Source organism: Sarcophilus harrisii, chromosome 1 (assembly GCF_902635505.1).
Source record: "Sarcophilus harrisii chromosome 1, mSarHar1.11, whole genome shotgun sequence".
In the NCBI taxonomy this organism is placed as follows: domain Eukaryota; kingdom Metazoa; phylum Chordata; class Mammalia; order Dasyuromorphia; family Dasyuridae; genus Sarcophilus; species Sarcophilus harrisii.
This window is the reverse complement of record NC_045426.1, coordinates 319,223,159-319,247,191: the sequence shown is the minus strand read 5'-3', so window position 1 is coordinate 319,247,191 and position 24,033 is coordinate 319,223,159. Positions and strand designations below refer to the sequence as shown.

Genomic DNA, 24,033 nt, shown 5'->3' with positions numbered 1-24,033 from the left:
GGCACCTGCTAAGTCTGCCTAAGCTCCTTGCAGAGAGACAAATAGTCCAGCTTTTACTTCTCAGGTATTTCAGAATACTCCTGTGAGCACGCTGGAGAAAGAAGGGTGAAAGTGTCTGAGTCCTTCTTTCCCTCATTTTCACTCTCCTACCTAACTTTTTCTCACTCTAAATAGGAGAACTTTTTGCTGCTAGCATTTTCTCTCCTACTTTTCTTGATTAGCATTCTATGCCCCTGCCGGCAATTAACTCCTTTGCATTCTAAGGCTCCTTCCAGTAGTTAACTCCTCAGCCTTTCAGCTAGGGAGCTCTGTGGGCAGTGGGAGCATTCAGCATTGTTGGGTGGGCCATCAGCATCCTTAAGGCAGCCCACAGACGGGACCCCCATTCCCAAATCCACCATCTCAACCCTGGATAACATCCCACTTTTAATCTGCTCCTGAGACCTGTTTCCTGTAGGCTTCAAGCTGCAAATTTTCAACCGCTCCTCCAGTCTGGAGAACATGGGATGACTGATTGGGACACACAACACCCCTTAGATGCCCTGCTGATGTTTTCAGATCTCATACCTCCCATTCTGGCTTAACCCCCCCTTAATTTAGGGATATCTTTATGACCCATGTCAGCTCGAAGCAATTACAGAACAATGAGACCTTCACTTCTTTACCCAAATGTATTTGGGGGGTAACTGCTTGAGGGGGGAAGAAATGAACTCTGAAACTGTGTCCCCTTTAATCTATAAAATAATCAATCTGAAACTGTGTCCCCTTTGATGTGTAAAAGAAGGGAGATTTGGGGTCTCAGACTCCAGAGAATCTGGGAGGGGCATACTTTCCAGATGGGCCTTTTCTAAGGCCCTGTAATCTTTTGGGGTAGCCGGAACCCCATTCAGGAAACTTCAAATTCTGGAAAAAAGCCTTCAAAGTGATTTCATTCAATTGGGAGATCTTGGTGTGATAATCAGCTCAAACTGTCCCCAGACCCCAAGATCTGCTCATAAAATTGGTTTCTATTAACACATTCTTTGTAAATCTCCTCATTAAGAGATTTGTCCTCTGAGAGAGAGCGTTTTAGTGAAAAATAAAACTTCCTTTTTTTGCCACTAAGATTTCAGGTTCGTGAATTCTTTGACATTGGACCAGCACTGAAACCAGAGGGGATTTTCACATCAATTCTCTGCCACTAGACCCTCATCAAAATGATCAAATCCAAGAAAACATGTATAGGAACACTCCACATTCCATTTTTAAGAATTACACTCTTTCATGACTTTTATAACTCTGATTTTAATAGGCAAGCTGAGTATTCCTAAAATCATGGATGAGTTGAGTGTTTATCTTTACATTTTGATTGGAATACAACTCAGATATGAGCAGTAACTTAAATAAAAGCCGAGTTTCACTCCTTCCAACAATATGTGTGCAGACCATCCCTGTGGGAAGCATCCTTTACGTGCTAGGAAAGAGATAATTAACTATCCTAATGTTCTATTCTGATTTTAATTTCTGGCCCAAGCACTTTCAGGTTTTTGGCCAAGTACATCCAACATTTAATGTGAGGACATTATGATTTACGTAAAAACATACAAACAAATGAAAAGAAGGCAAGGAGATTCATTTAGTGTCTAACTCTAAACCTACAAAAGAAATAGGCTTTTGAAATGACATATGATTACCCTAACAAATGTTAATAAAGGAAATATGGAAACCCCAAACTTTCACTTTTGAATCATTGGTCAATATTCACACTCTCTCCCAAAGGAGGAAAGATTTGTGAGATGAAGAGGCTGGGGGAAAGGGAGGTGATTATTGATGAAAGCTAGTCACTAAATCGATAGGTCTGAGTGTTAGGACTTAAAAAGAACCATCCCAATCTGAGTCCATCTGGCCTGTGGCCAGTTTGCTTCTCCCAGAAAACAAAAAAACAAAACAAAACAAAAATAATATACAACAAACCCATCAATCTCTTCCAGTTAGCTAAATACTTAGCCTGGCCTTTCCCCCTTGCTTTTAGACATAATTCTGCTGCAGGACAGAGAAGACATTCTTTGTTTGCTGAGACAAAGAAAAATGTTTTAGCAATGATGTTTGATGGCCTGAAAATATGAACGCTGAGAAAATGGTATCATGGCCGTGACTAGAAAGCTATCTTCTTACATTCTCCAGAACCCTCCCTCCACTTTTTTTAAAAATTAACTTTGAGTTTTTATTCTGGTAAAGTAAAATGAAAAACAAAGTTTCTCAAATTTTAAGGTGAGTGAAGATGAAAGAGAGACTTCAAGGAGCAGGGCACACTGTTCCTAAACCCCAAACTCCTTTTCTTTTTCTACTGAATAGAGTCCCAGGCGAGAATCCTGACATACTATATTTGAGTGAATAGAACATGAAATCTGTGAAATCTTGGTCCAAGTCCTATCTCTTCCATTAACTTGCTGTTAGTTGGCCTTCTTTCCCTCAGTTTACCTATCTATAAAATGGGGACAGTAGGGATATGCTCAGTTACTATACTCAGGAGATTAAAGGAAATAGTATGTATTTAGAGGTCTTAAAACAAACAAACAAAAAAAAAAACTGTGGTGTGAGTGAATATTTTCTTGTAACAATGAAAAATGTTGAGGATTGAATGCAATTTTATTATTTATAATTTACGTATGTTGCCCAGAGATTTTTCTCATGTCAGGGAGGCAGCCAGTCTAATGTGTGGCAAGAACAATGGGAGAACAGGAGTTGGGAGACAGTAGAAGGAGTTATCAGCCAAGAGAAAAAATAATAATACTTGCACTAACTACATCATGGGGATGTAGGAAATTGTAAGGAAATTATTTTATGAAGCAAAAGAGTTGAGTAAATAGAAGCTTTTAGTATTATTTTTATTGGTGTAATATATAATAGTTGAAATTCATAGGCTGCTTTTAAGATTTGCAAAGTACTTTCTCTATATATCTTTGGACCTTAAGAACAACTTTGTGGGTTAAGTGCCACAGGTATTTTTATCCCCATTTATAAAAAAAAAAAAAAAAAAAAAAAAAGAAAGAAAAGAAAAGAAAAAGAAACTGAGTCTCAGTCAGGTTAAATGGTCACAGAGTTATTTAAATAGCATAGTCAGAACTTCTTGATGGTATCTCAAGATTAGCTTATCTTGAAGAGAGGAGTTGCTTGGGGCAATCTCAGTATCAAATCACAGCTATTCCTTCTTCCTTCTCCAGTATTACATTCTACTCTGAATGAGCTTGAACCACTTTTATGTCCTTAATCTCTGCATGGAATCAGGTGCAAGTGAAATTCTATGCCAGCCTTGTTCCCTAGTTCAATCATGGGTACTTTTTATGATCCATAGTAATTTCTCCAACCTGGAATTCATCTTTAAGATCTTAGTCCAAGGTTAGACAAGAGCACCATCTGTTTAACTATGTCCCTTTCCTGAGTTTGCTTTGCAGATTTTGCTACAAAATCAAGCTGATTCTGTCTTCCCTTTGAATGTTCCCTGGAAAGGAGAATTGCAGACTCCCAGGCTGTGAAATTTGAGAGCCTCAAATGACTAGTGTTCTAAGAATCGATATTTCTTTTCTTTGTAGTGATATATAGAAATGTGAGAGTCTCTAGAGTATATAGGGGTATATTAGTGTGAAATCAGAGTAGAATACTAGATTTAGAATTGGGAAACCCTGGATGCTGCCTAGGATGGGCAAGTCACTTCACTTCTCTGTTCTTGCTTTCTTAATTTTTTTCATTATTTATTTATATTATATGCATTATTATATTTATTATGTATTTAAATAATTATTTTAAATATTTGAATATTAATTTTCCCTCACTCTGATCTCATTTCCTCATCTTTAAAATGGAAATAATAATACTCCACCTTGATTGTCAGCATGCTAAAGTAGAGAAACAGCCAAATGCTTGTATATTATCAGTTACAAACTACTTAAAAATCTAGATTCTAATCAGTACAAATAATCAGTCTTCTGAAGTAATGGCATAATTTAAATTTGCATTGAATAATCTGGAACCATTTAAAGTATTTTGCATAGGGCAAATTCAAATAGGGCAGATTTGGATACATACAACCTTTTCAAGGGATTGATTATTCTTAATAATTTGTCTTGGTTGATGGTGTAGGATCTAGTAGGATGCTTAGGTAGGGAGCATCTAGTTTAAAGTCCTTATTTAATCAATGATTCTCATTTACATAACACTACAAATTGTGAAGCACACTTTCCTCCTAAAAACCTTAGGAGGCTGCTAGTACAAATATTGGCCTTTAGATGATGAAACTAAAGATCACGTATGTCATAATTCTGGCTGAGCATCTAGCAGTTGTTCAGTGTGATGCATACTTTTCCCTGCTTATTTTATTTTTCTTGCTTTTTTTTCTTCTTTTATATCATGGCTAATGTGGAAATAGCTATTGCATGACCACACATGACAATGATGTCATGCATTATTGTTTTAGTTGCTTTCAGCCACTTTTGACTCATTGTGACCCCCTTTGGGGTTTTCTTAGCAAGGATATGGGTGCAGTTTTCCATTTTTTTCTCCATCTCACTTTACAGATGAGAAAACTAAGGCAAAAAGAATTAAATAACTTGCCCAATACCACCTAAAGGCAGACTACAGTCTTTTTAATACAGTTTCAATAGTATTTTATTTTTCCAATTACATGTAGTTTTCAACCTTTCATTTTTGTAAGATTTTTTAGTTTCAAATTTTTTTTCTCTCTTCCTCCCTTACCTTCCCCTTCTCTAAGACAAGAAACAATCTGATATAGGTTATACAATCACTGTAAATATATTTTCAAATTAGTCATTTTACTTCAGTCTTAGTTTTTAGGAGCCCATTAGTAGGTTCTGACAAAATTTGAGAAACATTCTTGGTGAGGCAGGATGGGGTCATGGAAAGATTAGTAGAATTAAGGTCAAAAGATCTGGTTTTAGTATTTACTATCAGTGTCATCTTGGACAAATCATATCACCCCTCTGGGCTGTTTTTTCCTTATCTGTAACATGAGGGGAGTTGCACTGAATGACTTCGAAATTCCTTTCCCGCTAAAAAAAAATCTATAATCCTACAAAAATGGTGCCCACACCCAACATAAAGAGGTTTGCTAACCTTATGTGCCTCATGCTCCTTGGCAACTCCTATTATATGAAAATTACTTAGTTGACTTGTCAACATAAAAGCCAGACCAATCATCTCCTCTGAGTATTAGCTTTTTTTTTTTTTTTTTTTTTTTACTGTCAAAAGCAGTGAGATTTTGACATACACAAGAGATTTTAATTGAGTTTCAAGTTGATTAAACTCTCCATTAGCATCTTTGGATTTACTCAGCATTCTGCTAGTTTGTTGAACTGATAAGAATGTGGTTCTTGCTGACCTGCAGGTCTTATGAGGATGCCAATGATGAAGTAATTTAATTAGACAAGCCTAGTTACTTAAAATTCATGTCTCATTTTGGACTTTTTAAATACCCAATCATTTGGGCCTCTGAATTAGAAAAAAAAATGTTAATTTAATTACTATAAATCATGTTAATACCATTTTAACCCAGCAGGATCAGTACTTCTGGTTTTCCCACATACAGCTTGACTTTAAATATAAGACAGGACAGATTTTTTAAAAGTTGTTTTCATAACTTTCAAAATTGAAGTATCTTTACCAGGTTAGGGCAGGAGGTCACAGTAATAACTGTCATTTACATAGAATCCTTTACAAATATCACATTTTATGCTCACAACAACCCTGGCAGGAGGGGAACAGATAGAAACACTAGGAGATGAAGGGCCCATAGGATTATAGATTTACAATTGGTAGGAATTAGGGTTCATTTAGTCCAGCTGCATTATTTTTCAAATGGCAAAACTGAGGCCCAGTGAATGAAATAACTCCTCCAAAATTCACCCAGACAAGTGAATGAATAGAATTTGAACCTGAATCCACCAAATCTAGATTTTTTTTTTTCTCTTACTATACATGTTTATACGGTCTCAGAAGCATCTAGAACACTGTTCTTACAGACTGAGCTTTTTTAGTCTGAGTAACTGTGAGAAAGGATTTTTTAGATCCCTACTCTATTCCAATCAGCATTAATCAGGGTAGTAACTCTAAATAAGTTCTGCATATTAGTCCCCAGAGCTTGTCAAATTATAAGTTCACTTGCTTAATCATAGGAAGAATCCTCCACTGCTTTGTTTTTAGGAGCCCATTAGTAGGTTCTGACAAAGTATGAGAAATAATTCTTGGTGAGGTCATGGAAAGATTAGTAGAATTGACATCAAATGATCTGGCTTTACTATTTATTGTCAGTGTCATCTGAGACAAATCATATCACCTCTCTGGGTAGTTCTTTCCTTATCTGTGAAATGAGGGGAGTTGCACTGAATGAATGACTTTGAAACTCCTTTCCAGCTAAAAAAAATCTACAATCCTACAAAAATTGTTTTGCCTCCTTATGGTACCCAAGCCAAGAATTACATGGAAAATCCTCCAACTAAGTTTTGTACCTCTCTGTTATCCAACATGAGCAGATTATGATGCTTCTCCCAACCAGGCTGACATACCATATTTTTGCTTATGCATCATTTTTGGTCCTGGAAGCAGGGTCTATCAACCAATGCAATTCTATATTTTGTATAGCCCCTCTAAATTATTCAGGTATCAAATGTGTATCATACACTGTAAAAATAAAGCCATGAAGAAGGAACATCTCAGATTGTGAGGAAAATCTGAGGTCCACTTCATGAGAGGGACTCTTTAATAAAGTGCCCTTGACTCAGATTCTGCCTCAGTTTCTACAATTGTAGGTTTCTTTCCCTCTTTAGGAGCTATTGTAATTGTGTATAGTATCTTCTCATCCTTTATCCTTTCTTCTAATTTGTTAGTTAAGTTTTCTATTATTGCAACATCTATTATTGTAGGTTAGACAATTTTAAACCCCATATGACTGACCTATTTTTTAGATATATGTATTAGAACAAGGAACTTTCAGTCTGTTTTCTCTCCAAGAATTAGGCTAACTTAAGAGTGCTTTCCCTGTATGAGAGGGTAGGGTAGACTACTGGCCCTTTCATTCTATGAACAGGAACCTGCTACATCATATATGTTCAATATATGGTAAAGATCCCTTCCAGGAAAAAGAAAAAGTGAGGTGAAAGAGATACACTTGCCCAAATGTCTTCCTGGGTTTTAAGAAAAAAAATATTTGAGAAACAGTTCTTTGAAAAACATTCCAGCCATGTAAACTTGTATAACTGGACAAGTCACTAAATCTCTCAGTGCTCTTGGCATTTTCTAATAAATGTAGAGAAGGTGCCAGTTTGCATTGAGAGATAAAGTTCCTCCCCCACAGTGATTTCAACTGATGAAATTACAAATCCAATTTTTAAAATAAGATTGAAAAGCAATCCACCAATAACCATGTAAAATATTTAAAGTCATCATAATAAGATAGTAAGGTAAATATAATACTGAACATTAAATTGTACACCCCTCCCCAATTGCCAGAGCTGAAGAAAAATGAAGATAGCCATGCTCATTCATAGCTGGTAGAGCTCTGTATTGGTACAAGCATTTTGGAAAATAATTTGGAAATACATATGATAGGTTTCTAAACTCTTCATGCCTTTTTGTTTCACTACTTGGTTTAGATCTCCAAAGAGATCTCTGAAAGAAATGCAATCAAGGCAACTCTGACAGTGGTATTAGATTGGATAAGATGACAGAAAAAGATAAAGAAAAATGATGGGGAGTGTGTGGGAAAATTAGGACACTAATGAATCTGTATCAAAATAATCATAGCTAGAAAAAATAAAAACATGGGAACAAATAATGTCTCCTTTGAATTATGAAGGACTAAATAAATTCTTTTTTTTTTTTAACAGAGGTAATTGCACATTATTGTACCACAAGTTAAGCGTGAATGTGATGTATGCAAAGGAGTAATTTGAATGACATGAAGCAGAGCCAGGAAAGTAGAACAATAAGAACAATACATACAATGCCATAACAATACATTTCAATATGCACAATAGTGTAAAGAAAAACAACATAATCCAGTCAATCACAGTCAATTCCATAGGATTGAAAAACCACATACCCTTTTGGTTAAGAAATGGTGAATTGTCAGAATGCAAATTTATAGAGACTTTTTATCTCAATCATTAAATTATGATATAGATTAAAACTTTTTTAATGGGATAGCTATTTGTGAAGGACTTAGTATTTTCTAAATTTAAAAGAAAGATGGAGTCATCCTACCATCAGTGTCTTTTTGTAGACAAAATATAAAACAAATCCAATTGGATGAAAATAATTTATTTGGATGATCACTCCAAATAGGTTTTAAATATATACATATAATCCTATCATTGAAACATTATGAAAATACATGAACCACTTAAGACAAAAGGCATTTTTATAGTTATTAGTGGGTGGCTGAAGAAAGACTTAGGTGGGTGTAGTGCTTTTTTATCAATGAAAATAAATAAAAAATTTATAGCTGTGGATTGAATTACATGGAAAAGGTAGTAGTTCCTACCTTAAAAGCGAAGAAATGGTCTCTGTACTTCTCACCAAAGACAAACTTGGCGCCTGTGTCCGTATATTCTAAGAAAATCTAGAGTAAAGATATCAATATTTACTTTAAAAATTAAAATCACTGAAAAAGATGCTTGTGGAATTAGTGGGAAAATCCTCAGGCTTGATAGTTAAATATGACCTATATTGACTCGACCTTACCTGCATTTGTTTTCCCAACCAATTAAAGGTCTCATATCCAGGTGTAGTTCTTAGAATGAGAAGACCAAGAGCAAACTGTAATCCAAGTCCCCAGAAGACAGGTCTCCAGAACACCTGTGCATAAAAGAATCAGAAAAGTTGCTCTTATTAGGAAAGAAATGTGATAAGGGACTCAAGCACTAACTTATTCAGCCATTTCCCAATTGATGGGCATCCATTTAATTTCCAATTCCTTGCCAAAAAGGGCTGCCACAAACATTTTTGTCCATGTGGGTTCCTTTCCCTCCTTTATGATCTTTTTGGGATACAGGCCCAGGAGAGCTACTCTTGGATCAAAGAGTATGCAGCTTCATAGCCCTTTGGACATAGTTCCAAATTATTCTCCAGAATGGTTGGATCAATTCACAATTCCACCAACAATGCATTTGTGTCCTAGTTTTCCTATATCCCCTCCATCATTTTTCATTGTATTTTCTTGTCATTTTAATCAATCTGATAGGTATAAAGTGGTACCTCAGAGTTGCCTTGTTTGCATTTCTCTAATCAATAGTGATGTAAAGCATTTTTTTCATATGACATGGTAAATGATTCTGATTTCATCATCTGAAAATTGTCTGTTCATATCCTTTGACTATCAATCAGGAAGTGACTTATATTCTTATAATTTGGTTCAGTTTTCTATATATTTTAGAAATGAGGCCTTTATCAGAAACACTGGCTGCTTTGCCACTTACCTAACTAAGTTGGATTTGTTTTGCAAACCCTTCTTAATTTAATGTAATCAAAATTATCCATTTTGCATTTTTAAGTCTTCTTTGGCCATAAATTCCTCCCTCCTTCCAAAGATCTGGCAGATAAACTATCCCTTGCTCTCCTGATTTGCTTATAGTATCATCCTTTATGTCTAAATCATGAATCCATTTTGACCTTATCTTGATATAGTGACCCTGTGTTCTTAAAAGTACTTGAGGTGGTAGCTAGATTTGAAGAAAAAAAACATGTAAAAAATATTTTATAGTTGAGTCATTTGTTGATTACTTCCATCCTCACCCTAGCTATTTCATAGACTTATTGACCTGTACAATAAAATGCCATCTTAAAGGTTTTCCTGAGAACATGCAAGATTCAATGAAAACATAGTAGAAATAAATATAACAGTCTTCTGATGATTAATCTCAAGACAATCATAAAATAGGGAAATATATGCTCCCCAAAGGTGTTTTTCATTGTTATGAACTATGTTCTTTGAAGATGCATGCACAATCTTTGTTCTGCTTCATATATGGAAATGATAATCTTGTTTGTTGTTAGTCAAGATCATAGTAAAAAGAAATAAATTGTCTAGATGGTTGAATGCCCAGATTTAACTATTTATGGATAATTGTACTAACTGTATTGGTTTTCATAATACCAATAGACCTCTTCATTGTTCACCCAAGAGATCTGCCATCTGCCAGCAAAAATAAAGTAAAAGAGGAAACAAAGAAAAAAGCCTACTGCCCAGATGATTATGGGAGAGCATTAGTCAGTTAGTTCATTAATGTTCATAGCTTGAATATATGTTGCAGATGGACAATAAGCTAAACTGAAGAAAGATTAGATCGCATCTTGGGGACTGCACAGTGTTTACAGTACAGGGCTCCCAAACTGCTCTCTTCTGCCAAAACTCATCTCCTTAACATCGATATTTTCCCTCTTATGCCCTCTTATGTTTGTGAATCAAGGAACATCATGATCTTAATAGGATCAGGTGATCCAAAGGGTGATGAAAAGATTCATGGTACATGTGAAGTAAGCAGCAATGTGTTAATAAAGACAAATTACATCAAAAGAGGAATACAAGACATCAAAGACATATCACTAGAAATGACTGGTCCAGAAGCATTAAGTGAGCCATAAAAGATGGACAATCCAAGTACCAACAAGTAAAAAAGTAGGAAAATCTTTAATTAAGGGAGTTGCAGCGTGGCTTTATCATATCTCATATGTTAGCTCCATCATAAGGGCTTTATTCTGGCATCAAGCTGATGTGATACAGAAAAAAACAACAACAGGGTTTTCTTCCATTTGCCAACTTCATAAAAGCTGGTTTTATCCAACCTCTTCATTTTTTCAGAGAAAACCGAGGCTCAGAAAAGTTTAGTGACTTACACATAAGCAGTAAATAGTAGTATTGGAACTTAACACCGCCCCCCAGTACAGCATTCTTTTTTTTTTTTTTTTTTGCACTGTACTGTTTGAAAATAATGTAAATGAAATTCAGCTTTGATGATTCATTTCTATTTCACTATACAATTCCAGTTCCAAAATATAGAACTAAAAGAGAAGCACTGATTGGCAGTTCAGATAATATTTGTGATGGTCAAGGGCTGCAAAGAAGAATTTGGGTCACTGCAAAGCTTTTGTTTCATATGGTTGAAAATTCCTAGTATTTATGATTGTGTGACAATATATGTTTTGAGAATTTACTCTTTTCCCTATTAAAGCAATCTCCTCTCATCAAAATATAGATTGAAAATGTCATTTATTGTCAATTTAAAGAATATTATAAATAAGTTTTTAGATCAATAAAAAAGTAAAAATTCCAGTAGTCAAATGCTGGCAATTATGAATTTTTTAAAAATCAAGATCTATGTCATTGGAATATATGTTGATTTGAGACTTTTGATCCAAAAGTGATGGGTTCCATTTTGGGAGACTGACTCATTAGGGAAAAGGATTGAAGCAGGATTTCTAATTGGCTACAACTACAAGATCAGGCATCTCTATAGAAATTATGTCCATGATTTCCTTCATTTAGCCATTCTCCTTTGTTAAAAGGGAGGTTCTCTTTTGTTAAAAGGGAGGTTCTGTTGGAGGAAAGAAAAATGAAAGGAGAGAGAGGCATTAAGAAATGACAGTGGTGTAAGGAAGAAAATAAAAAACTTTTGTTTTAACATTTTTTAAAAGTACCCAATGTATTCTTTACATATAATGCTTTAAAATGTACTTAAATGCAGATAAGAGATTAAAATGAATTTAAGATTTCCTTAGTACTTACCCTGGTTGGGTACTTAGAAAATACTAGCATCAGGAGAACATAAAACACAAGCCCAGCAAAGGACATCAGAGCCTGGGTTCCCTGTTTGGCTGTGTCAAAAATTAGCCAGCAAATGATACATATAATCAGTGAGATCCACATCAGCCTAAGAGAAAGGAAAGGGGATTGTTGAGATGATTTAGGTATTTTCAAATGACAACCAAACTTTTGTCCTGAGGAATGACAAGTTGGGACAGATAATAACACTAACTCTATTGGGTGTGTTTATATGAGCAATCACTGAGAGAGTTGAGAAATCTGAGATAGTTCCCTCAAGTCCATTATGTCCTTTCTTATCCTGAGGAATTAGGAAAAGAGATGCCTAATTCCTGGCTTTTCTATATGGAATGGGTAATACACACATATTATAAATTATATTATTATTACATTGGGTAACACACATATATTATAAATTATACTATTATTATATTATATTATATATTACAGTTATACAATCACACACACTCACACACACACACACACACACACACACACACACAGACTCAATAATCTGTCTTGACTTGATCAAGAAATCAGCTGTCCAGTAGGTCTGTTTGGAAGATAGAACAGATAGCTTGACAATCATAAACTCCAAATAGTATGACTTCCACAATTTCCCTTGGGATACTCTTTCAGCATCTGGATCTGTGATTCCATTACTGGAGGGACCTCCTAGCATAACCTTCCCCCCCCGCCAACAATATGGACTTGGGAAAACTTGAGGATTAATCCTGACTCAGACATTAGCTACACACATGATTTTACATTAAAATCCCACCCATGAACAATAGGAAGATGCTCTATACTTACCATTTCAACCAGAACCAATGTTTATTTAGGAATCTGCCACCAGGAGACAAGAACTTTGCAATCTGACCTTCATATTTGGCTATCAAGCGGTCCCAAATAACAAAGAATATGGTAGCAATAGTGAGGAGAAAAAGTGGGAGGGCTCTATGAAAGTTCACCACACAAGCTGCAATCATTAGAGTCAAGTAGCCTGTAAAGGAAAGGAATGAACACTTTATTCATTATATATATATATATATATATATATATATATATATATATATATATATACTACCTGTTCATTATATATATGTGTGTGTGTGTGTGTGTCCATTAATATGATTTCAATTATATTTTTATCTTGCCATATAAAAAAGATTTCTTCATCTGATTAAAAGAAAGCCTCAAGGAGACTCCCCCCCAACAAAACAAACAAATAAAACCCACCACTTTTTTCTTTTTTCTTTTTTGCTAAGGCAATTGGGGGTTAAGTGACTTGCCCAAGGTCACACAGCTTGGAAGTGTCAAGTGTCTGAGGCAAGATGTGGACTCAGGTCCTCCTGACTTCAGGACTGGTGCTCTATCCACTGCACCAACTAGCTGCCCCAACTTTAATTCTTAAGAGCTACATTTCCACCCCGCTCTGCTTGATCCATTGGACTCTATTCTCTCTGGAAGCATCCCTATTATCCAGACTTTTCTCATTCTAACCCATGTCCCCCTCCCCCCAAGTTTGTCAGATAAAAATATTTCTCTCTATAAATCAATACCCAAAAAAGGCAACCAACTTTTTTTTTTAAGTGGGGCAAGGGGTTGACAGTAGAGGAAAGAATAGGGATGTATAACAAGTTACCAGTTAAAAGTGAGACTTTGACATTTTGGTTGAAAAAATTTTGGTTGGAAAGGGGAGGAACTTTTTTTAAAAATTAATTCTTAGCACATCTGATTTTAGCTAATTTAATATACTGTTAACATAGAGTTTTCATAATTATATGTACATATTTGCAATATATTAATTTGATAGATATATTTTTATGAGTCTGTGGGGGGTTTAACAAATTTAATGCAAATGGGGACACTATAATTTATTTTCACTATGTAAACTCCTAAAAGCTAACAAAGGAGGGAAGGTGCACTTTTCTGTTTCTTTTACAAAGCAATTAATGCCACAAATGACGATTCTTCATTATGACCTTTCTGCTTGATTGTTCATTGTAATGATAAGCTTAGACAATATAGCCTGGCAAAATATATGGATGGAAGAAACTAAGTTGAAGGGAGGATAGGTAATTAGTTCAGAGTGACTGAAAAAGTCATGGATAAAATAAAACTGGACCTCCTACCGATGACTTAACATTGGAAAAGCAAATCTCCTACTCTGAAAGTACTTGAAAATAGGAGGGCTTCTCATTTATGTGAGCTGGCTTAGGTACATATGAACTTATTTGACATCAAGAATATAAAATAGCTTCTTTGTATTATTTTACTTTTCCCTTTTTGTACCCACATTGCTTAGCCTCCTGACTGGCGCATGTTGTTTAGTCATTTCAGCCTTTATTCTTTGTGACTGAAGGTTTGCTTTTCCTGGATTTGAAATCATGAAGATGAGTTGTTTTTTTTTAAGCCCACTGATTTATCCACTTTACCATCTAGCTGCCCAGCGTGTTAGGATTACCGTTTAACATTTACACTGTCCATCCTCTATGCCAAAAAAGTATTCTTTCCTCACCTTCATATCTTAGCAAGCCTAGTTTTCTTTTTCCTTCTTGGGGAGGCTGAGAGGTTGTTGCTCAGTATCACAAAGCTAAAGCATCTGAAATTATAGTTTTAACTGACTCTAGGCCCAGCGTTCTAACCATTGAGCCATGTAGCTGTCTAGTTGATACCCTCTCCCAATAAATTTATTTATTTATCTTGAATTTACCTTGTATTTATCTTGAATTTTTTCTTTATATATACACATCTCTTAAAGGATAGGGATAGTTCTATTTTGCCTTTGTATCCCCAGTGTCAAAATCTCCTGGCACATAGTAGATATTTAATAATAGCTTGTTTAATAGGGGTTATTGCTTTGCCTTAGACTAATTGGAAGATTTCCTACCACCAAAGCTATTATTACCCATATCAGCCATCATAGTAATTGACTTAAGAAAATTTCAATAACATCCCTCTCAATCATTTTTTATGTTGTATTGCTTCATAAATTGGGCATTTCAAGGGGAACATCTTGTATTCACTTTCCCTATGCTTTGATTATGTGGCAAAGAGCATCTTGAACACATTTTTGATGCTCTTGCACAATTGAAAGAGTTTTCCTCAACATTCCACTGAGAAGCCCAACCCTTCAACTAAAACCTAAAAAAGTGCTTGTTTCCCTCCCAACTGAAGTACCTGCTAAAAAAATGCCATAGAAGATGTATTGGATCACAGTTTTATGCTTCCTAAAGAAGTTACAAATCACATCATACTTCTTTTCTAGGTACCTGTGAAAACACAAAAAGAGACAAAGAATTTAGCTAGAAAGAAACACACTTTCTTTTTTAAGTAGTGGGATGTGTTTGCCACTGTGTTCGATGGATCAGTTATTTTTTCTTTTTCCTTTTTCTTTTGTTTTCTATGGGATGGCTTTCTGTGGGGAACAAGGGAGGTTTGGGGTGGGTAGAAGTGGAAAGAGAAGGTGATATTAAAAACAAAAGACATCAGTAAAATAGAGATATCTATGCCTATATCTATATGAAAAGAAATTAATGTCAGTCAAGTAAAAGCAAGAATTGAAGTAGTTTTAGAATAGGGTAGGGGTTACTAATATTCCAAAAGGAACATGGTGATTTTTTTTTTTGCCACATAATAATTATCCTATTGAAATCTTTGAAAGTAATATTGGGGACAAACTTGGTAAAGGCTAAGGTGGGATGGGAAAGAAAGGGACTTTTTAATTGACTGAGTGCAATAATGCATCTGAAAAATTTGGAATTCAAATTGGGGGAATAATTCTTACCAACCCAAACACAAGGAATCAGATTTGAGAACAAAACCTTTTTCTTTCAAATATTCAGGGAAAGATGATATAATTGAAATCTGTAATAATCAGAAACACTGTATCATTTCTAATCAATGAAGTTACAAAATTTTCAGTTTACCCAGAAAGAAGCCTGTCTCATTCTTATTAAACTAATACCATTTAGTTTATTTTTTAACTACCATTTGTAACACTTTGCAATGAAATGATAGCAAGAAACAATCAGTCAATACTATGTTAAGTGTTGGGGATACAAAGAAAGACAAGACAGGCGGTCCCTGCCTTCAAGGAGCTTATAATTTAATGTAGAGACAACATGAAAAAAAAAACTGCACACACACACACACACACACACACACACACACAGAGTAAATAAAGAATAAATTGGAAATGACCAGCAGAAGGAAGGCAGTGGAACTAAGAGGTATTAATTAAGGATTCTTGTAAATAGTGTAATGCCTCAGTTTCCCTGTATTGTTCTGCCTCAGTTTTCCTAGTGGCCATCCCTCTCCCCCTTCCTTGCCCCATTGGGACTGAGAGAATTGGGACCTTGAAGCTCTGGCCACTCTCACATTCCAAAGAATTATTAAACTCTAGATGGCTTATCTCAAATGCTTGAGCATCTCTTTCTCAGGCTTCTGTCTTCTGCTCCACCTCCAAATCTTGATGCCCAGTCTGTCAGGACTAAGTTATGGTCCTTCCTGGAATTTTCTCCCTTGCCTTTGTTTCTGTGATAGCTGGAGCCTTAGAAAAGTTTCTGGAATTATTTGTTTGTGGCTGGATGCTTTGAGACAAGGGTCCCATCCAGCTGACTGGCTATGGCTAGTCTAAATTCTTCACTATTAAAATGTTAAAAAACTGTCTTGTAAAAACCTGTGTTAAAATATTAAAAACTCTGAATTGCCTCAGTTTCTCCTGTATTACAATAGTGTGATTTTAGTTGGGATTTGGGAGAAGCCAGGAGTTGGAAATGAAAAGGAGAGCTTTACAGATATACAAATGTACAGAGAAAATGTTAACAAATTGGAAACTGAAAATGATATGTAGGGTGTCTTTTCAAAAACTACACAGAGAATAAAACTGCAAGTTTTCAAGAAATAAAATCATGGGTCACACTGATTTACTTATGTTCTGATAAAACATTGGACAACTTTATAATACTAAAAATTGGTAGATTCCAAATAAAGTTTCTTCATAAAAAATTAATCTATTTTAAGTACATAGGTATTATAAAATCTAAAACCTACTTCCTTTCATATTGAATTAAAGGTATGACAAAACTTACAGATTCTATGATAGGCAATATTTTTAAAAAACCTTATATAATGTAGTTTGGAGGCTTAAGGAAAAATACAGTTGTGATTGAATCTCTAGTTCACAATCTTTTACCTAGGAAGGTTATTAACTGATTATTTTGTAGTGTTTTAGAATTTTGATCTTTTTGTCCAGGTAAACATACCTAGTAGTCAGTTTGGTAGATCATTTAGAGCTAGACTTTTAAGTAAGGAAAAACTAGGTCTATTGTAATAACTGTGTGACTTTGGATAGAGAGACATCATAAAATGTGGTGGAAATTATATCACTAACTCTAAGGTCAGAGTACCCAGGTTTAAATGTGCATTTCTAATACTGTCTGTGTAAACTTAGGTATGTCATTTAATCTTGGGTTTCAGTTTCCTCATTTGTGGTATGAGGGAGTAGGACTAAATGATTCTTCCAGTTCTAGCTTTATGAACCTATGATTGATTAAAGTTACCTTATTATTGACAAAGAAAGTTCATATAACTGTAGTTCTGTGTCTCTAATCCTCACCCTTACTTTCCCCAAGTGAATAGAGTCCTGGACGTAAAATTCGTATAATTTGAGTTCAAATCTGCTTTCTTTTGTTGGACTATTTGTGTGACTGCACAAGTCACTTAATCATGTTTGCCTCAGTTTCCTCATTTGTAAAAAAATGAGCTATAGAAGGAAATGGAAAACTATTTCAGTATCTTTGCCAAGAAAACCTTAGATGGGATTATGAAAAATTGGATGTTGTTTCTCTTCTAGGATTGCTATGAAGATTTAACGAAATTAATAGTTGTAAAGCACTTTGAAAACCTTAAACTATTAGTATTAGAACCACTGAGCAATAAGTTGTGATATCTTATAAGATGAATTTATTTTCAGGCTAATATTTTTTACATGCTAAGGAATAAAGGAAAACTTTCAAATTTGTCTCTGTTTGTCCTTGTGCAACTCATACATAATCTATTTGGAAATATGTTACCAATGTTTGGTTATCTATCAGAAATGATTCCAGGCATCCAGTTGGTGTTTTCCCATAAACATTAGCTGAAACATGAGTACCTCTCTGCCACTCAGGGGGCTTTCTTAGCCTTTAGAGTCTTATAGTGTTTCAAGGAATCTTAAGGTAATGTGAAATTGGAAAGGAAGCTCAGATTTCTCTGGGTAAATGTCCTTGAAAGTTGATACACGATGAGAACATTTTGGCTTCTGTGCAGTGCTTCTCAACTTTGGTTTTGTAATGCCCCAGGGTATTCTCCAGTTATCTCAAGGGCTGTCAAGAAATTTTCTCTTTCAAAGTCTCAAAAATAAAAATTTGTTTTCAGTAACTTTGAATTTTAAGATGATCTTATACACCAAAGTATTTTTAAGGAGGATCTCACTATCATAAAATCAGACATCTTTAGGCTATTATAGACCATATGAAATTAATAAAGGGCATAGCTCAATCAATCAAGTATTTAAGTGCCAACTCTATGCTTGGAGCTATTACAGACACTGGGAATACAAGTAAAAAAAATGAAACAATCTCTTTTTGCAAGGAGCTACTTCATGATAAGTACTTATAGACACATATTGGAATTCTCAATCATAGATAGAATTCTGGGCCTGGAATCAGGAAGGTATAAATTTAAATCTGCCAGTGATCCTGGGCAAATCATTTAACTCTGTTTGCTTCAGTTTTCTCATTTGTAAAATGATCTGGAGAAGGAAATGGTAGACCATTCCAGTATCTGTGCCAAGAAAATCTCAAATGGGGTTAGGAAGAGCCAGACATGACTTAAATAACTCGGCTACAAGAATACTGAATGATCAGTTTTGAAATCTAGTCTTAGCATGGGAAGAATTTGTTCCTGTTGATTTGTTTCTTTCAGTCTATATTTTTGTTTTATTAAAGGGATCTTAGATTTTTTTTTTTTAAAGAGGAAACCAAATTTTTAATCAGAACAACAAATCCTTCATTATATTGGTGTTCTAACTCTCTGGTCTGCATGGTATTAGGTCCAAGGCCTGTCTGGGATATTGGTGAGCAAGGACTACTAGAAAGTTTCAGATGTTACGTTATATGATCAGATGGCAAGAATGTTGATTTTGGAGTCAGCATTTATCACTTGAATTGCTTTCTTGGTCATGTAGTCCCTGTGAGACTTTGAGCAAATCACTCAACCTTTCTGGGGCTTCAGTTTCTTCATACATAATTAGGGAGATTAAATGAAATTATTTTTAGGGTCCTTTTATGATCCTATAATATTTAAATCTAAAAGCCATTTTGAGGGCAACTTAGGTCATTTTATCACTATTCATTGTAGGCCCCATGACATAGAAGTCACTTTAAAAATGCATGTTGATAACTAACATGAAAATATGTTTAACATGATTACACATGTACAATCTATGTCAGATTTCTGGCTGTCTTCAGGAAAGGGAATGGAAAGGAGAGAAAAAATATGAAACTCAAAATCTTATAAAAAATGAATATTGAGGGCAGCTAGATGGCGCAGTGAGAAGAACACCTGTCCTGAAGTCAGGAGGACCTGAGTTCAAATCTGGCCTCAGACACTTAATGCTTCCTAGCTGTGTGATCCTGGGGAAGTCACTTGCCTCAGCAAAAAACAAAAACAAAAACAAAAAAAAACAGTATATTGAAAATTCAAAAAATAAAAATATAAAAAAATAAAGAAATGCTTGTTGAATTGAATTCAAGTTGTACCTTTCTACAAGACTTCTGAGAGAAGGCACTGTCACAGTGAAATATAAGTTGGGATGTTCAGTCTGTATTGTTTCAGAAATACAAATTGTGTTGTCTCAGAGTGGAAATGTTCTTTCTGATGCTCTGAGCTTAATCTTGTTCTCTCAGAGGAATTTCCTCTTGGTGACCAATATGCAAGAAAACTGCCAAGGGATTCCATTCAGAAAGTCTGGCTTTCTGGTCTGGAGAAATGATACACTGTGAGAAACTAACTTTATTGACAGCTATAAAAAGTGCCTTAAATTTTCTATTTTAATTTCAATTATATTATAGGCAAATGCAACCCTAGAGGTTGCGTGGGAAACAGAGACCATTGGGACCAATTAATTCCCAAGGGAAGTTAATCATTGTCTACAAAAAAATTTATGTTTAACCCATAAATTCCGGGCTACACTGTACAGCTTATGTGTAGTCCCTACTTTTCTTTCCAAGGTCTTCCCCCATGTTGCCCATAATCTTTAGCATCATGCTTAAAACACCACATAAAGGTGATGCTTAGAAGACAGAAGCAAGGATTTGAAAATAATTATAAAAGAGTCACTTGAAGCTCCAAGTCAAAGGGACAAAAAAAGATCTAGGATTTGGAGCTGAAAATGTGTCATCTAATCCAGCCCCTTCCTCTTTATAGAAAGCTAAATTATTTCTGTGTATTGAATGCCAGGCTTGCAGTCAGGAAGTTCTGAGTTTGAATTCTGCTTTAGACACAAGTTATGTGAATGGGGCAAATCCCTTATCTTCTCTCAGCTTCTCATACATTCATTCTGTCTTTGTCTCTCTCTCCCTGTCTCTCTGTATCTCTGTCTCTGTCTCTCTTTTTCTCTCTCACACATACATACATCTATTAGATGGGAATAATAATAATAATGGCAGAGCTGTATAAATTAAGTGAGATGATATGGGTAAAATGCTTTGCAAATCTTAAAGCATATAAAATGCTAGTTAGTTTTATGAGGCAACTAGATGGAGCAGTGGATAGAGAGCCTTATTTGGAGTCAGGAAGACTCATCTTCCTGAGTTAAAATCTGGCCTCAGTTACTTATTAGTGGTGTGACTCTGGGCAATTTATTCAACCATGTTTGCCTCATCTTTAAAATAAGCCACAGGAGAAAATAATAAACCACTCCAGTATCTTTACCAAGAAAACCCCAATGGGATTATGAAGAGTTAAACATGACTGAAAAAATAATATAATTTTTTTTAAAGCCTGGAAAGACTTACATGAACTGATGCTGAGTGAGGTGAGTAGAATCAGAAAAACAAGAAGATTACATACAAACATGGGAGGAAGAAAAAAATTTGGAACACAAAATCTTATAAAAATGAATTTTGAAAACTATCTTTAAATTTACTTAGAAAAATAAAATACTGTTGAGAAAACAAGTTTATTTTTAGATGAGAAAATTTAAAGGTTGATGAGATGCTGACTTTTTAAAAAGGAAGTAAAAACCTAAGGTAAATGAGTTTGCAGAGCAATATTTAATTTTATGAACTTTAAATTGATGAAAGAACTGGAAAATTATTATTAAGCTTAGGTTAAAAATCTATGAAAGATCCTGGATAATGGAAGAGATGGAATAATTTGAGAACTATTAACCTTTTTTGAAAAGGAAAGAGAGTAAGTGTGTAAAATTCTAGAACTTAAGAATAAAGGAAAAGAGTAGTTATAAAAAGCCAGCATGATCATTAAGAGAAATAATCCATACCAATCTCAAAATTTTTTATTTTTTTGGACAAAGTTATTAGATTGGAGGACAGGCAGTCATATCATGGACTGAGAGCCTGCCTTGGAATCATGGGGTCCTGATTTCAAGTTTCACACTGGCTGTATGACCTGGGGAAAACTTTTCTGTGTAGTTTGGGTAATGCTGAAAGACAACAAGGTACAGAGCAGGTACTGATCTGCATTGAGAGAAGAAGTTTTATCACTAGGGATTTCATATAATATTAAAATCCCAGGTCCAATCAGTTCCCTATTCTCTAATAACACTTCCCAAACAACCACAAAACTCTAAACTGAACTGGTAGACTGGGGAATTTAGATCAATTTAGTCTAAATGATCCAAAATTTAGTACATTTAGATGAATTAGATCTATATTTAGGTTTCTGCAGATCATTTGACAAAAATTGCTCAAGTTTTTCTTTTGGATAAGATATACAGATATGGTTTATATGAATGCATAGTCCAGTTGATTTAGACTGAATCCAAAGCCAAAAGAACAGTCATTAATGGGTCAATATAAACTTGGAGAGAAGTTTCAAGGGCAGTGCCTCAGGGATCATCTGTCTGTTCATGACCTTGTATTGTTCAATATTTTAAAATCAATAACTTGGATGAGAGCATGCTTGTCAAACTTGTGAATGATAAGAAACTGGGTGGAATAAGTTAACATATTTGGATAGTTCCAAAGGCTAGAATTACAGGTTGAGTAAAGTAAGATGAAATGTAATAGAAATAAATAAAAACTTCTGTGTTTGGGTTCCAAAAGTCAAAACCTCCAGAGGGGTGGAGGTATGGCAAAACAAAAGTTCTCATGGAAAAATATCTAGGGATTTTAGTGGACAAGTCAATACTGAAGTAGAACATGTTGATATGTTTTGACTGCATCAGGGGATAGCTTTGACAGAGTCATTTGTCCCCTTAGTTTCTGATTTTTATTTTGTTACTTTTAGAGACAAGGAGCTGTGAAAGAACAAAGAAACGCAAAGCATTCCTACTGCAAACTCATCTCACGTATGGCAGTCATGTCTGAGACCCAAAGAAACAAGTTATATTGGAATTGCCCAGATGCCTAATTGATTTTGGAAGTTATTTAATATATTGCAAGTACTAGAAATCGTGAATCTCTAACAAGCTTTTGAAGGAAAGCATATCTTGATGCCATCTGGTTCCTCAAGTTTATAGCCTGAAGTCCAGAATCAGGATTCAAACCCCAATGTATTATTTAAATACTTCTAGTTTTCTACATGATTAATTTGGACTCCCCAAATCTATTCCAATTAGTAATAAATTAGTTTGCTATTTTACATAAATCATAGATAATTTGATAAAATATGTTCGTAAAGGAGGTCTTTATAGTGGACCTCAGACTTTAAGGTAACATTTGTCATTTAGGAAGCTCATTTGTGCAACCACAAGAATGCTGACAAAGGCATCTCCATCTTGTTTTATTCAAATTTTATGCCCAAATTTAGCATGTGTGGGATATTTGATTTTTTGAAAAGCCCTCTAACTTATTTTTATACATTTGTACCACCTTCTCTTATCCAGTGTGAGCAAGTGACCATCTTATGACCACTTGGTCACCAGAAATGACTCTTATATTGCCCATCTAAAGAAGCTCTAAGGTCCACTTCATCAGAAGGTGCTATAGACCCTTTAATAAAGTGCTATTGGTTTGGAACTCCGCCTCAGTGATTTTTCTTATAAATGAGCAATTTCAGATCCCTCACCAGGTAATTGATGTGTCGCTGCCTGAGACCCTAAGGTGTGGGAAACCAATTAGATACCTTTACCATCCCCATCAAGCACTTGTGTTATCCTGACTCTGGAAATATCCTGAAATATGCATCCAAAAAGCCTACTGAGAGATTGGGGCAACCATACATCAAATCCAAAGAAATTTTGCATTATATAATCATGGCCCCTAACATGGCCTAAATACTATCATGCCAGAGGTTTACTGGTCACTTATTGGATTGTATCTTGACCTTCCCAGCTCTGCCTTATGTCTGTCCTTGCCCTGGTATGAAGAAGTTGGTGGAACAAAATTAGTGACACCCAGAGGTATTTTGAGACTATGAACTTAGGAAAAACAAGTTGTTAAATTTTCAGTGTAAGCAATTACAACTCAGAAATCAACAAATATTATAAATCAGGTGTAATTTTATTGTTTAGACATAAAAAAGTGATGGGCCAGTTCCAACGGACTTGTGATGGAAAGAGCCATCTGTACCCAGAGAGAGGACTGTGGAAACTGACTGTGGGTCACAACATAGCATTTTCACTTTTTATTGTTGTTTGCTTGTATTTTTATTTTTATTTTTTTCCTTTTTGATCTGATTTTTCTTGTGCAGTATGATAATTGTGGAAATATGGACTTGCTTCCAATAATAACTTTTTATTTTCAAAAATACATGCAAAGAAAAATGTTTGTGGCAGCCCATTTTGTAGTAGCAAGTGGAATGCCCATCAGGTGGAGAATGGCTGAATAAATTATGGTATATGAATGTTATGGAATATTATTGTTCTGTAAGAAATGACCAACAGGATGATTTCAGAGAAACCTAGAGAGAGTTACATGAACTGATGCTAAATGAAATGAGGAGAACCAGGAGATCATTATACACAGCAATAGCAAGATTTATACAATGATCAA

The 24,033-nt window shown here is 35.0% G+C and overlaps 1 protein-coding gene across 2 annotated transcripts in view; it reads right to left on the bottom strand.

The window, feature by feature from the left end:
* SLC28A3 (solute carrier family 28 member 3) overlaps window positions 1–24,033 on the bottom strand; it is a 140,003-nt gene that overhangs the window by 41,501 nt on the left and 74,469 nt on the right. For both annotated transcript variants that reach the window (XM_031945462.1, XM_031945461.1), the window contains 5 exons: window positions 14,993–15,084; window positions 12,623–12,812; window positions 11,774–11,918; window positions 8,734–8,847; window positions 8,534–8,611 (listed from right to left, as the gene is read on the bottom strand). In XM_031945462.1, coding sequence (XP_031801322.1) covers window positions 8,534–8,611; window positions 8,734–8,847; window positions 11,774–11,918; window positions 12,623–12,812; window positions 14,993–15,084 — 619 coding nt within the window. The remainder of the gene's footprint in view (window positions 1–8,533; window positions 8,612–8,733; window positions 8,848–11,773; window positions 11,919–12,622; window positions 12,813–14,992; window positions 15,085–24,033) is intronic.